Source organism: Genypterus blacodes, unplaced genomic scaffold, assembly GCF_046128005.1.
Source record: "Genypterus blacodes isolate CSIRO-AG114 ecotype Tasmania unplaced genomic scaffold, CSIRO-AGI_Gbla_v1 ptg000234l_1, whole genome shotgun sequence".
Taxonomy (NCBI): domain Eukaryota; kingdom Metazoa; phylum Chordata; class Actinopteri; order Ophidiiformes; family Ophidiidae; genus Genypterus; species Genypterus blacodes.
Window position 1 is genome coordinate 217162 of NW_027467032.1, and position 14286 is coordinate 231447.

Below are 14286 nucleotides of genomic sequence, written 5' to 3' on the forward strand. Positions count from 1 at the left end.
ATGTGGATGCGGCGCTGGTTCAGACGTCCATATGAGAAAAGGGTGTCATCGTGAATTGTAATTACGGGGCTGTATCCGGGAGGAAACGGGGCTTTTTCACTCTATGCATCCGGAATGGATCAGTAAAAATAGTCTGTGTGAATCAGGCGGCTGAAGATCCGAGGAGTAAACCGCTGTCTTGGCGAAATAAATTGCCTAAAATGGAGAAAAATGCCATTTGAGTGCGTTGAGTGTGAGCAGGAAAGGCTCACACACCGCTATCACATCATGGTGGGAGGCGCCAATCATCCAGTAAATGATGGAGGCCTAATTAACACGTTCAATAAGAGCATTAGACGCGTTTGGCTCGTTATTACGCGATGAGATTAGACCGTATAGCGGAAAACGCAGCGTTATTTGGGGGAATATTCAGACTACACGGCGTTTATTTCACATCAACACCCCGCTGCCCCCTCACCCACCATACCCCCCCACCCATAAAAACAGCTGTACGCTCTAATGCACGGTGGAACAGGAAGCGGCGTGGATTTCAGCCGCCGCCGAGGGGTTTTGGCGTCTTACCCTTTCCATGATCGTGGGTGAAAGGAAATACAGGCCGATATTTGTCCGGTTCACTCCATCAGAGCATCAGAGAGACGGAGGCTGCAGGTTATCCCCGTTACAGCCCGGTTACCAGCCTGCTCCATCCCCTCCCTCCCTCTCTGTGTGATGGGGGAGCGACGGTACACCTCAGCGTCAAGGCGCACGCGGGCAACACGGTCAACATCCGCCCATGACTGCCACAATAAAATACAAACGCGGAACCCTGCCCACTGATCGGTAAACACCTGTAACATAAACAGATCGTACTCAAGGTCGTTTTGAAATAATACTCATTTAAATGATTATTACATAATAATGTACATCAAGAATAACTCAAGATTAACATATTACCCAAATGCATGGTCTGTTTATCATTATTATTTTTAATATATGTAACAGTTGAATGAGTTCATATTTGTTATTAGCCGTTTTAATTTATGTACAAAGTCATAGTATGACAGGATTTAATTTCAATCCTATAAGGACTTTAACGAAACCAAGACGCGAACCAAACATTGGAGATTCAATTTGATCTTGCACATTTTGCTATTTACTCACTTACTATATATTTATACACTTATAGCCACAGTGTACAAACTCCACACTCCACTCTCCATAGACCCATTCATCTGTACAATTGTCAATTGTATTTATATTTTCTGTACAATAACGGTGTGTTTTATTTGTATTTTCACTCTTTTTCTTGCTCTTAATGTGTTTATTGCACCAACTAGCAAAGCAAATTCCTTGTAAGTGAAAACCTACTTGGCGTTGAAGCTTGATTCTGATTCTAGTCTCTTACATTTGAGATGAAATGAAAACTGCTTTGGTCGCACATGTATTGCTTGAGCACATAATTGTTCAGATTTTTAAAAAAACTAGCACTAATGAATGAGTTACACGCGCACCTCAGCACATTGAGCACATGGTCTAAACGCCTTTTATCAAGAAGCTTTTATTCTAAAGGCTGACTCGAGCGCTTCCGGCCTCCTTGTGTCAAACTTAACATCCTCCCATCGTCTATCTTCCCTCATCTCTCCTTTCCACGGGAAGATGCTGCTCTTAAAGAAACAAGCTTCGCCGGCGTCGTCACCGTGCAAGCAAACCTCCTCAGCTCACATCGCTTATTTTCTCAACATATCTCACACATTAAACACAAAAAAGCTCCACATCACTCGAGCTGGAGAGACTTGGAATAATTCGAGAATTACACGAGTGAATCTAAACCTGTCTGGAAAATATTGTAGAACAATTCCACCCCCTGGTGTCATTTAAGCAGCACTGCACTTTCACTTGGTTACAGAATTGTCCTGATTTCAGCCCATGGCTCCATATTTATCTTAAATTGATCACACTTGTGTATTGATTGCTTGCCTCCTACCCTTATTTAGATTTCTTTTCAAACTATTTAATTTTAGTGCACTGAAAAAATATAGCGACAATAAAAAATTGAATTATCGTAATAGATTATAACAGAAGGGTTTAGGAGGATGAATCCTCTACAATTAAACCACCAGATTGAAAGATAAGTCAAAATAAAATGTACCAGTCACCATCACCTGTCATGTTCAGCTCAGGCCGTCAGCCAATCACTGATTAAGAAAGGCGGGGCTTAAATCTGGGCAGGGAAGGAGGGAGGGAGGTGATGTAATGTCCTCCTCCAGGGAGGATGATGTAGAGTAAAATATATTGCTTTACAAAGAAAGACATAACTTACGACGGTCAAGCAGCTTCCCTGTGGTCCAGGCCCAGGTTGAGATCCAACATACGTGTTTGGGTAGAGAGCTGATTAATGGAATTGCTTTGCAGTTACAAACAGGACCAGAAAAATGCAAGAACCATTCATGTGTAGCATGAAAATGACTTTAATGCATCTTAAAGGCCACTAAAGCATAAAAAGTGCATGTCTTTTTTTTTTAAGAAATAAAAATGTTTTCAGTTTTAAGTTAGGCACATCTGAATATATGAGATCAACATTTCTTTGAGTCTATGAGAGCACAAATAGTGGATATTGGTATGAATAACAAGAACATTCATAGTGTATAATGTTATAGTCAGTTGAGCCCTAAACTACATCAACAGTGCAAGATTACTGAAGTTGAGAATGAAATACGATGTAAATGGGAAACATTCAGACTGATTGGACTCCTGGAAGTGTTGAGGACAGAGACAGCAGTGATACCTTATGACAGCTCAGTTTGGCTGCTGTGACTGACAGGAGGCAGCTGTGAGGACACCAGGGGAGGAGTGGCCTTGTGGGGTCGGAAGGGGTCATTGGGTGAGAGGAATGCCGGGAGGAATGCCGAGAGGAATGTCTTGAGCGCCGTCCAGAAGAGTGACCCATCAGGAGCGGGATCAGCAGTTCCCAGGGGAGCCAAGCTGCTGCTGCTGCTGCTGCTGCTGCTGCTGCTGGACGACAGGCCCAGTGTCTGCTGGGACACACAGAGAGCCAGGGGGAGGGATGCACAGAACAAACACACACACACACACGTTTTAGTCTTGAGATGTTAGGAACATTGTTGGGATGACACCTGACTTAAGTCCCTGGCCAACATTTCACATGTTAATGGACAATGTTCTGTCATTGTGCCACAATAAATCAGCATCAACTTATTAAAAAGGCAGAAATATGCTCCATCTATGCACTCTTAACGTTTCAATGTGCAGGTAAGAAGAAACAAGCAGATTGTGTGAACCATAGAAATGGAGATAAACCTTGCATCTAAACATGAAGTTGGAGATAAATCTGGTGAAACAACAAAAAACAACAAATAAAAACCACAAAGCCTTTTTGTGTCTTAAAATCATTAAATTTATTTGATGTTCATGAGTTTACCAGCATAAATGGACGTCTTAAATTAATGTAAACCACAGAGTGAACGCACAGTGTACTTTACCATAAACAAGCTGCTCTGTCTAAATTTATACATATAGTTCCCACGGTTCAGTTTGCAGACCCATCTGGATATCTGTGTCAGTGCAAATCTCTGTGTGTGTGTTAGTGTGTGTGGGTGTGTGTGGAGTGTGTGTGTGTGTGTTCGGTGTGTGTGTGGAGTGTGTGTGTGTGTCTTAAGGCAGAATGCTGCATTAAGGTTGTACAGGCAGATTCTGTGGAGGCTCTGCAGGCAAATCATTCTGGCCGCCGGCGTTATGTTCAGACGGGGGTTTTGCCTCTGAAATAGAGGAAGGATTTGTTATCGACAAAAAAGATAAATCTATCAGATGAGGTCAGATGAGACTTCAGTGACGGCTTTCACCCCTTTGTGGACTTATTTACCTTTTTCTTCTATTTTTGGTTCCTCTGGTTGGAACTGTAGTTCTCCGTTAGGACCAGCAGGGGGCTGCCCGTCCCCTGCCTGCTGGTCCTTCTGTCTCTGGGACATCTCTAAGACTGCCTAAAATAAAGACAAACCAACAAACAAGCAAGCAAATAAAGGCTAAATAATAAAAGCATTATTGCGGCAAATCCATATTGAAAAGTGTTTTGTATTTATAATTAAAAAATAAAAGTTTTATGTTAGGATCCTTTTATGAAGATTTTTGATGTTGATTTTGTGATCGTTTCCTTACATCTCCTGTATATGGTTGATTTTTCAGACAAACAACTTAAGAAATGATGATTTATTATCTGTCTATAAGTAAAACTCATTAATTGTTTTGCCTTGCTCAGGGGAGCCCCTGCCGAGGCACCCCTGAGCAAGGCACCAAACCCTTAATTGCTCCCCCCTCTGCGAAGGGTGGTAATGTAATGTAAGTCGCTTTGGATAAAAGCGTCTGCCAAATGATCGTAATGTAATGTAATGTAATGTAATGTAATGTTATTGTGTGTTCAGTAAATAAAGTGAGAAACACACAGCAAGTAATCCAGTGTGTCAGTGTGTGGACCCGAGTTTCCCCCTTTAACGAGATCTCTGGGATCCCGCCGTCCACATTTTGAGAGCAACATATACATGAAGCAGTTGGAGAGGCGTTGGCATGGTTACCTGTTCATACTCCTTCCTCTGGGCCTGCAGCGCTTTGCTTTGCTCCTTCAGCAGCTCCTGCTCCTGCAGCAGAGACTCCTCCCTTTTCCTCAGCTGCTTCTGTTTGTCCGAGAGCTCCGCCTCAAAGCGCTGCAGCTCCTCCTCCGTGTAGGCCGGCTTCGTGTCCAGAGTCTACAGACGACAGGAGAAGGTGTCAAGCCGAACTTTGCGGAGGATAGAAGCTGTGCGTTCGCCGCTAGACAACGGTGGAAGCTGGTGGAAGTTGGTAGCCCTGCAGCATACTCGGCTATGCCTGGAAGAATAAAGCTTCTATCTGCAAATCGACCACTGATCGAGCTCCAATGGTAGCCGCTGTTTAGGTTTGAGGGCCTTGGTCTCTGCTACCATCTAGTGGTAACATTGTGTTAACACAGGACAAGCAGAATGAATGGTTGTCTATTCCCCCCAAAATAATGAAATTACTTCAGATCCACCTCTAAATCTAACACACACACACACACACACACACACACACACACACACACACACACACACACACACACACACACACACACACACACACACACACACACACACACACACACACACACACACACACACACACACACACACACACACACACACGGCTTCTAGTAATGGCCACGTGCCATCCTTCAAATGTAATTATCATGGAAAAGCATTACGATCATTTTTTTTTTGGCAGACGCTTGGTAGGAACATCTTTACCTCCCACTCTTTGGCATTGAGCTCCTTCCTCTCCATGGATTTGAGGAACTCCTCCTGGCTGACGAGCCGATCGTTATTGACATCCACCTTTTAACAGAGACACATTCAAACTCTGTCATTAGCCAAGCAGACGGTGAAGAAAGAGCCGCTGATCTCAGATAATGAAGAGCAAGCAGGGAGGACGAGCGGAAATATGACTCGGCGCTCACATTCTTCATGACGTGCTCCCTCATCCTCAGCCTCTCCTCCTCCATCTCCATCATATCATCTTCCTCGTTCTTTGAGTTATAGACTTTCTCCAGCTGGAAGAGGAAAATGTACCGTTTATCTTTACTGTTTGCGTACTGCAAGTGGAAAAATGTGGGGACAGCGGCCTCTAGTGGCCAGCAAGCAACAACAACAACAACAGAAACAAAGGAAGCAAAGTTGGTGCTGTATTATGAATCATTCTAGACTAATCCGGAGAAATAGATTTTAAATTAAAGTCTACTTTGCTCCGCACCTCTTTGGTGAAGAGAGCCTCCAGTTCCTGCTCGTCTAAAACGCCGTCCTCGTTCGTATCTAAAGGGAGAAGAGAGCAAACGTGAAGCGGATGTTTACAGTGAAGCTGGAGGGCGGTGAGGCAAGAGGTTTCACTCACCGTGCAGCTTGAAGAAGGTTTTAGGGTTGAACTCCTGTGGATCCAGTCCGTCCGTCGCCTCCCAGACCTCCCTCAGCTGAGCGACGCTACCCTGAACACCAGAGCCAGAATGTCAGAGAGAGAGAGAGAGAGAGGAAAACAGGACAGAGCGCCATTCTCTTAAATGAACTCATTACATTACCGGAATGTTGACTTTGGGATGCTGCTTGTGCTTCTCATGCAGCTCCTGCAGTCGCTTCTCCTCCTTCTCCCGCTTCTCTTGATCCAAACCCTTCAGGTACTCTCGCCTCTCGTGCTCCTTCAGCATCTCGTAGCGTTTGAACTCCTCGTGCCGCTCGGCGTCATAGTTCTCCAGGTCCTTGGTGGCCTGAAAAGGACACATGTGGAATAGAACCCACAACGTCAAAACTCTCTTTAAAAATAACTCCTTTATAAACGAATACATCAACCAAACTGAATCTAGCTTTGCGTCCTCACCGTTGAAATGAGCAGCTCCAGGTCTTTGGCCTCAAAGGTGTTTTGATTGTGAGGATCCAGATGTTCAAACTGCTTCAGCAGGGAGGCGTGATCCATCTGCAGACCTGCAGAGGAGACAGAGGGCACAAAGACATTTAGGCAGAGCTGTGATGTGTTTAGGACCATAAACTCATTTGAATATCTTTATACTGTCTCCAGTCGCTATGATAACATGCACTAAATCCTGACTAATGAGCAGGAAAATGTGTTTTGTCACTCACTCTGCATGTTGGTGCTGTCCACTTTGGCTTTGAGCAGCATCCTGAGGCGAGAGACCTCCTGCCTCTTCAGCTCGTCCAGCCGGGTCCTGACATGGTGACTGACCAGGTCCAACTCCTTACTGAGACGCCCGTTCTGACAGAGAGAAGGAGGAGGGGGGAGAGACAGAGACAGAGAGAGAGACAGACAGACAGAGGTCAGATGGAACAAATGACAGAGGGATAAAAACATCCCACAGAGACGGACGCTCACCTTGATGTCCTCCGTGTTGGCGGTCTGTAGTTTCTCTCTGAAGTGAGGGTCCGTCTCCAGCACCTCGATCACCTCCCTGAGGTACCGGTCATAGTACAGCCCGGTGTCCTGCAGGGGGAAGACGTGACATACACTTTACAATGACAACACAAACTGTATACACACACACACACGACTTCATACTCCAGACTGAAGCATTATGGGGCATTACCACATTCTCCTCGGGCTGCTTCTCCTCCTCGACCACTTCCGGTTTGCCTCCATTGCGGTCGATAGGCACACACCAGGCAGTAGCAACAACGGAGAGCAGCAACAACCAACCAGTGTTCAGGTTCATCCTCCTGCAACATGAGCGCAAACAAGCCAACGTGACAGATATGAGGTTTGTCTACGATGTCACCAACAGAATCAATGTTCTCAGACATCTGACGCAGGGTTTAAAACGTATTTAGGCCTGAATGTGAATGTAGACGTGGGTTTATTTGCTCTTACAGTTAAATCGAATGTAAAACTGTTTTAGTAGTCGATGTAAAACTAGAAACATCTACCCTGGGTGCACAATGTACGCCGAATTCTCCAGAGAGCCTTCTAATGTGTAATACCTTTTTACATTTGGTTATAATCTAAAGCCAATAAACGGATTTACCATGATTGTACTTAACTTCTGGACTGTAGTGACTTTAAACCAGAGAGCAAAACATGAATCAAGCTAAAAAAAAACAAGCTAACATGACGTCAACAGGGTTACAGGGTTACGTTTTAATGTCGTTTTTCTGGAATTGTCCATTTTCCGTGTTGAACGCTTTATATTATTCAACCGTTCAGTTTGTCGAGCTGTAGGATGAACCCTTGCTGTGTTTCATCCGTCTCTGTATCCTGGACGCCATGACTGAAGCTACGCATGTTTATCCCGCTTCGTGCCTGGATATCTAACGATGTTTTTACTCTATCACTTAAAAGGCTACAGACGTTAAATCTATAATCAATAACGATAACGTCCCGATTGATAACCCGCTGTAAATGTTTGTCTTACCGCGTGTTTACCGGCGATTCCTCCTCAAACGCCGCCGAGAATCTGGTTTTAGTTGCGTCGGATCAAAATGACGTCACAACACCGGATTCGGACAATATGGTGCCTTCATGACTGTCGTAAAAAATCAACCCGGATAACTAAAACATGTTCGGATGCTTGAAGTCCACATCTCCAGCAGATGAATTAGGATGTAAACTAATGTAAACTCTTGAAAGGTTATTTGTCTTTTTCAATAACTTGAAATTTCCACATCCACATAAAATTGGATCTGAAATATTACCAACCTATTCAGCAACTACAGCTACAGCAAATTCTGTTTAGGGCCTCACAACCACCCCAAAAGACACATTTTCTTTTTCAACCTCTATTTCTTAACATACAAACCCAAACTACACATTATCTGTAGCTGTAACTATCTTGATGTCACAAATAGGGAAAATGTATCTGGAGCAGAAAGAGGAGAGAAGGAAGAACAGAAGGAAGGAAGGAAAGAAGGACAGAAGGAAGGACGGAAGGAAGGAAGGAAGGAAGGAAGGAAGGAAATAATAATAGTAATAATAATAATACATGGATGCAGAGTATGTACAAATGTTTTTATTTGCTTTGAAAAATAGATTTTGTTTTATATTTAATTCAGTTCCCTTTTAACACAAACACAAAATCATGGCAAATTGAAATAAATTAACACGAAAACCGTCCACAATTGCGCGTGATAATAAATAAAATAGAAATAGAATAAATAGTATGCGTCAAAATAACTAAATCTAAATAAATAAATAATAACTAACTCTAGAATAAATTTAAAATGGCAGTCACACAGAAATAGATAATAAAATATGGCACCAATAACACATCGTTTCAAAAGTGTTCAGGAATAAATAAAGTAGAAATTAATAAATTAACAGCGATTATAAAATATTAAAACAAGTCACAGCATTTTGAGGTCAATATATATCAGTTTGACTGATGAGTTAAGGGTTTTGATTGATTCACAGTTTAAACTCAACAGCTGGCTCTGCGTTTAGAAATCGACCTCTCTCATGTCTGTGGGTGTCGCAGATCTTTCGTCCTCCACCTCCTCGCCTTTCTCCATCGGGCCTGGCTCAAGGCCGCTCCTCAGCCGATGGCGAAGGACGCATTCGATCATTTCACTGTAGCACTGCAGCACCGTCTGGAACACGAGAGAGAGAGGGAGAGACAAAAGGTTACAGTTTTTGTAATGGGAACATGAGCTGTGATTGGTCACTTGTTGCACTTGTTTCTCAGTTTACTATGAAGATGATTGTATACTTGTAAGTTCAGGCTACATTCATGCAACCATAACCCTAAAAATGTCAGAATTATGAGCATCCATAAGGAGGTAAACATGATTGACATATGAGGTAGCGATGCCCCTTGAGGTAAGTATTGGTATTCTTTCGGGGGTGCAAAGTTTCTACCCATATCAGATTCAACCAATAGGAGGCGCTACCGAGGCGTATTACATTTCACTCAGCACTGCATTTAGGGATTCCACTACATTGTGGAGCTTTAATCAAACAATCTCTCATTCATGCATCAAACCCATGAACTCGTGAACAGTTTGCAGACCTGAAGCTTCCTCCCTCACAACCCCTCAAACTAAGTCAACCTTCACAGTCTCGGTACTCACCGGGTCGGTCCTGCACAGCTCGGCCAGTACCTCGCTCATGTCCTCCAGCTCAGCGGGCCCCTTGTTGCCTAAACCCCGCAGCGCGCAGTTCAGCGACGCCGCAGCAACAAGTGACGGAGGGGCGCCCAGGAAGCGGGAGTCGCACACGCACATGGCGGCCAGCGTGTCGCCGTGCCGCCGCAGGGTGGAGAGCAGCGCCGCGGGGTCGCTCTCTCCGTCTCCCCGCTCCCCCAAGAAGGGAACGAAGTGCGGGAGAAAGTCCTGAGGAGTCACCGCCGCCGTGTCCCAGCGGAGGGTGGCGAGGATGACGCGCTCCATCTCCTGATGAGGAAGAGGAGGGAGCAGAGTAGGAGTCAGACACGATTATCGATTCATTGACGTTATTCTGGTGAAATAGTAGAGCTCTAATGATCAAATATTCAGCAGTTGAGGGAAATACCACAACATATACCACCCACCTCTTGTTGACATGAAGTGAAGGTATGAAAGGTATTACTTAAAATATCAGTAAATGACCAATATCTTAGCAATGAATCAAAACTCCACACCCACTCTGATCTCTATGTCCCTTTACCACAATGATTATATTTGTAATAACCATGTATACATGTCATTACTTTAATTACTTATCAACTTTCTCCCCACTGCAATACATGTCATGTATCTGTATTGTCAATCAATCTAGTAAATGACAGTAAATCAAAGTAAACTTGTAAGTGGCCTGATTTTGACATCCAGGTGGCCAATTTTGCTTAAGTAACAAAACAATCGAGACCAGAGTAAAATGCCTATGTGGTGTAACCTTAAGGAAATCACTGCTGTTGCATGTGGAGCTCAGAGCAACATGTCTTCATTATATGTCAGAACTGAATGTGATGTGTCTCTGTGTCTCATGTCTGTCTCACCCTGAGGTTTGAAGGCTGGAAGCTGTATTCGGCGGAGGCGCACAGAGTGTCGGCGGTGACATTGTCGCACTCTGTGAGCTTGGAGGCGATGAGGATGCAGCCGGCCATGAGGCAGTAGGGCGAGACGGGCAGCGCTAAAGAGGCAGACAGGAACCTGTCCATCAGAGAGACGGACAGGGGGAACACGGCCTCATCGCAGCCGCACTCGCAGCACACCTGGAAAAGGGAAAAGGTCAGTGTCACGGCTGCTATGTTGACGACACGAGGGAGGGAAGAATGGAGAAATGTGGACGTGTGAGAGACTTCCATACCTCCAGGGCCCATTTAGCGACCTCCTCCCTCCGCTCTGGATCCCTCTGGATGAGTGCGATGTACAGCATAGAGGGCATGTATCTCTCCTCCAGGTGAAGCAGCCTCTGGATCACACGGTGCCCGGACACGGTCGGATCCCAAGCGGCCCGCAGCTGAGGCGAGCCGCTGGCGTGTCCCTGTGCTGGTACCTCCACCTGACCCTGCTCCTCCTGACCCTGGACCTCCTCAACCTCCTCACACCACAGAGACACGGACATGTCTCTGTCTGTTCCTAGCAGCCTCCTGGGTAGAACTTAAAGCTGAAGAATATGGGGCCAAAGTCCTCCTGTCACTTGAGGAAACCGGAGGTTCTGCCAAAAATAAAGCACGTCACCGGAAGCTGCTGTCCCTTCACACCTGGTCCAGGTCCTTGTAACGCCACAGAGGCTCCTTTTTCTGGACTTTAAAGGGTTTAGCTGTCTCCCTGAGGTTCCCTGCTGTGTATCACTCCTCAGCTATCTCCTCAGAGTTTTATACCCTGCAGTCAGGGAGAGGCGGAGCGGCAATGAGGGAAGAGAAAGAGACCGTAGAAAGGGGCGGCGACCTGATGAGTGACATAAATTAATAAGAAAGACAACAATGAGATCTGTGCAACAATTGTTCAACAGGTGGGGAGAGGGAGAAGGAGAGCAGGAGAGAGAGGGAGGCAGGGGAGGAGACAAGAGAGGGAGTGGCCCGCAGGGACGGGGGAACAGCTTGTCTTCGATGGTGAAAGAGAGAAGGGGGGGTGGAGAGAAAAGACGGCGAGGGGTGAGAGGCTGAGAGGAGAGAAAAGGTCATCTCCAGACTCTGACAATGGGAATGGATTACAAAAGGATGAGGGTGTTTGTTTACAACGAGTGTGGAGGGGAAGGAGTCACGTGTTTGATGTATGTTTCCCTCAGCCGTCTCTTCATCCCCTCACACATGCAATCTGATTGTGCACAAACATGTAGAGATAAAGAATCGTGAGGTTTGGGATGGAAGTTCTGCCACAAAATGCCACCCGTCATTCTTTCCACCTTAAACATTTCAGGTACACTTAGAGAGCAAACTTAAAGATTGACTGAAAACATGACGGATGACCAAAATCTAAAGCAATCTTATATCACCCAGTGTTGCTTCGTAGGGAAGTGGTTCTCAAACTGTGGGACAAGTACTGCCAGTGATACTTGAAGCACCTCTTCGTATCCAAACTGGGAATTCTGTTGTGTAAAATGAGGCACAAATAGAGAGATTAAACAACAACAAAATCACTTCACTTTCACTTTAATTAATAATGTTAATGATTTAGAAGTGTTGGTCAATTTGTACTCCAGGCTTTTCTACACACTCTGACCCCTGGGGGTAGAACAGAGACTTTGAGCATTGCCATGTTTGTTTATGTCGGGAGAGATCTGATGTTTTCAACAATTTGCTAATGGTTGTGTGTCTTATCTCTCCTCTAGTAGATTTATGTTTTACTCCATCAGGTACACAGACAAGTGTATGCATACTGATGGTTGTGACACACACACAGTTTGCAGGAAATGAAAGTATGTTAAGGCCTTTAGGTGTTAGCTGTTTTCACATTAAAGGTTACTTTCTGCTTTATACAGACTACTTCATAATAAAACCCCAGTTTAACCAGGAAACAAACATGGTCATCTCCGTTATAATGAGGCTATTTTGAGTGAAGTTTCCAGAATAAATCCTGTCTCAGTGAACATGTTCATCAAAGTCCTGGCACAGCGCTGCCTTCCCTGTATTCTCTGTGGAATCTCATTGTCAAAGCAACCTGTGGCCCGTCGCCCCCCCTTCCTTCCCCGGCGCCCCGTGGCAATCTGCTGCTCGCGTTTAAAGAGCAGCGGAGCCAGCGGGGAGGGCCGGGCGAGGTATGTGCAACAGACAGTGGAGCCGGGCAGGTCAATGAGCCGTATTGTCTCCCTTTACAAATCAGTGTCAGACAACGGCCCCTGGCCTTCTGCCTGCTGCTGGCTCCTCACACTCACACATCGGGTAGACACACTTTTCACACACTCCCCGGGGACTCCTCTGATGGTCACAAAGGGGGTCCTACCCACCCAGTGGAGAATACAGATTGTATTTGACACAGTCATTACAGGTGGCTTTTCACACATTAAGGCTTCAATGGCAGCTCATGTTTCAAATAGGAGTTAAATGGACGGATTCATTGACAATGTGCTCCAGCTGTGAGTGGATTTGAGCAGAGTATCAATAATTCATGCCATGTTCAGCACACAGGGGGATGAGTCATACTCCTGTTTAGTTAAAAACAGATTTGGATTAGATTTAAACTTTAAACTGTTTTTCATGATGTATTGTTAAGACATTTTTTCACTTTTCGCGATTTGATTTTCTAAATTTTAAAGCCTAAAATCATGAACTGAACAAAAAGAAGTTCAGAAGTTCAGAGGTGACTAAAATTTTTCTGGGAAATTTTTTTTTCTGACTTTGACTTTGCATACATTTGAAATACCAAAAATAAAATTTAAAGTACAAATGCTTTCTCTGTATCATTCTATTATATATTTATACTTAAATATATCACTGGGAATTTACTCGACTGTTTCTGTAATTTCCTTCAAAATTTGCACAAATATCCCCAGATTTTCATTATTTATACTTTGCCATGTACCAACTGTGTGGTAATGCCTCAATAGAGCAGCACAGAGTTCTCCATTACTTTTTCTCTGGATACTTGAGTGAATTCCAATGCTATTACTTTCACTCTTGTAGAATTCCATTCCTTTCATTTGCTACGTATGAGTACTTTTGTATTAAGGATTGACGTTCTTCTTCCCTCACTGTCTGAGGCTTAAATCTTAATCAAGTGCAGATCTTCAGTCACATCATCTGCAGCTTTCTCTTAAGAGCCTCGGCATAATGGCAGCAACAAGAGCCGATAATCCTCCAACATTCAGTCGATTGTAAGCATTAGTGGGAGAATATGGGGTTTAAAGCTGTCGACAAGGCCTTCAACCATAAAACAGCCTTTGAGCAGCGCTGAAAGCAGATTGAGTTTGAATGTGGGACTAAGTAAGTTTGCCTCTGCCAGTCAAGTGAGGTCAGCTCGGGGTGGATCTGAGGGGGTGGGAGGGTGAGGGTGAGGAGGATGAGGGGGGAGAGAAACAGAGTGACAGACCGTGGGCCTGTTTAAGTGCCCTGTTAAATTCATATGTCGCAGCTGTATTCAAACAACGCGGATAGAGGGGAGGAACGACAGAGCGACGGGCCCAAAAGAGGAGAGCGGCAGGTCCTGAGAAGAGGGTGTGTCGGCCCGCCCCTCATTTTCCACTTCATTTCCCGGGACGGTGGAGAACAGAGGTCCTATTTTCTCCCTCAGCCATTCACATCATACGGACACCTGCTGGTCAGTGGGGGAGGAGAGGGGGAAAGGCCAAAGTTGAAGCAGTTCACAAGTTAAAGACACTACATAAAAATAACAA

General features: G+C 44.8%; 2 protein-coding genes across 4 annotated transcripts; both read right to left on the reverse strand.

The window, feature by feature from the left end:
- Window positions 1-2429: 2429 nt before the first annotated feature.
- nucb1 (nucleobindin 1) lies at window positions 2430-8034 on the reverse strand. 3 transcript variants are annotated; one of them, XM_076170939.1, is made up of 13 exons: window positions 7952-8034; window positions 7130-7259; window positions 6919-7026; window positions 6669-6801; window positions 6409-6512; window positions 6113-6298; window positions 5932-6022; window positions 5794-5852; window positions 5501-5593; window positions 5292-5378; window positions 4566-4736; window positions 3860-3977; window positions 3371-3755 (listed from the first exon to the last, which is right to left on the reverse strand). In XM_076170939.1, exons 2-13 carry the CDS (start codon window positions 7253-7255, stop codon window positions 3670-3672), a joined length of 1362 nt encoding a protein of 453 aa, XP_076027054.1. In that variant the 5' UTR covers window positions 7256-7259; window positions 7952-8034; the 3' UTR covers window positions 3371-3669. The 3 variants fall into 3 exon arrangements, with proteins under 3 accessions (XP_076027053.1, XP_076027052.1, XP_076027054.1); XM_076170938.1 differs by lacking the exons at window positions 3371-3755; window positions 3860-3977 and adding an exon at window positions 2430-3011; XM_076170937.1 differs by lacking the exons at window positions 3371-3755; window positions 3860-3977 and adding an exon at window positions 2430-3014.
- A 496-nt stretch (window positions 8035-8530) lies between these two features.
- Window positions 8531-12484, reverse strand: ccndx (cyclin Dx). Its single transcript, XM_076170962.1, has 5 exons — window positions 12477-12484; window positions 10819-11101; window positions 10508-10723; window positions 9603-9923; window positions 8531-9122 (listed from the first exon to the last, which is right to left on the reverse strand). The coding sequence occupies exons 1-5, from the start codon at window positions 12482-12484 to the stop codon at window positions 8973-8975; spliced, it is 978 nt and encodes a 325-aa protein (XP_076027077.1). The 3' UTR covers window positions 8531-8972.
- Window positions 12485-14286: the final 1802 nt, after the last annotated feature.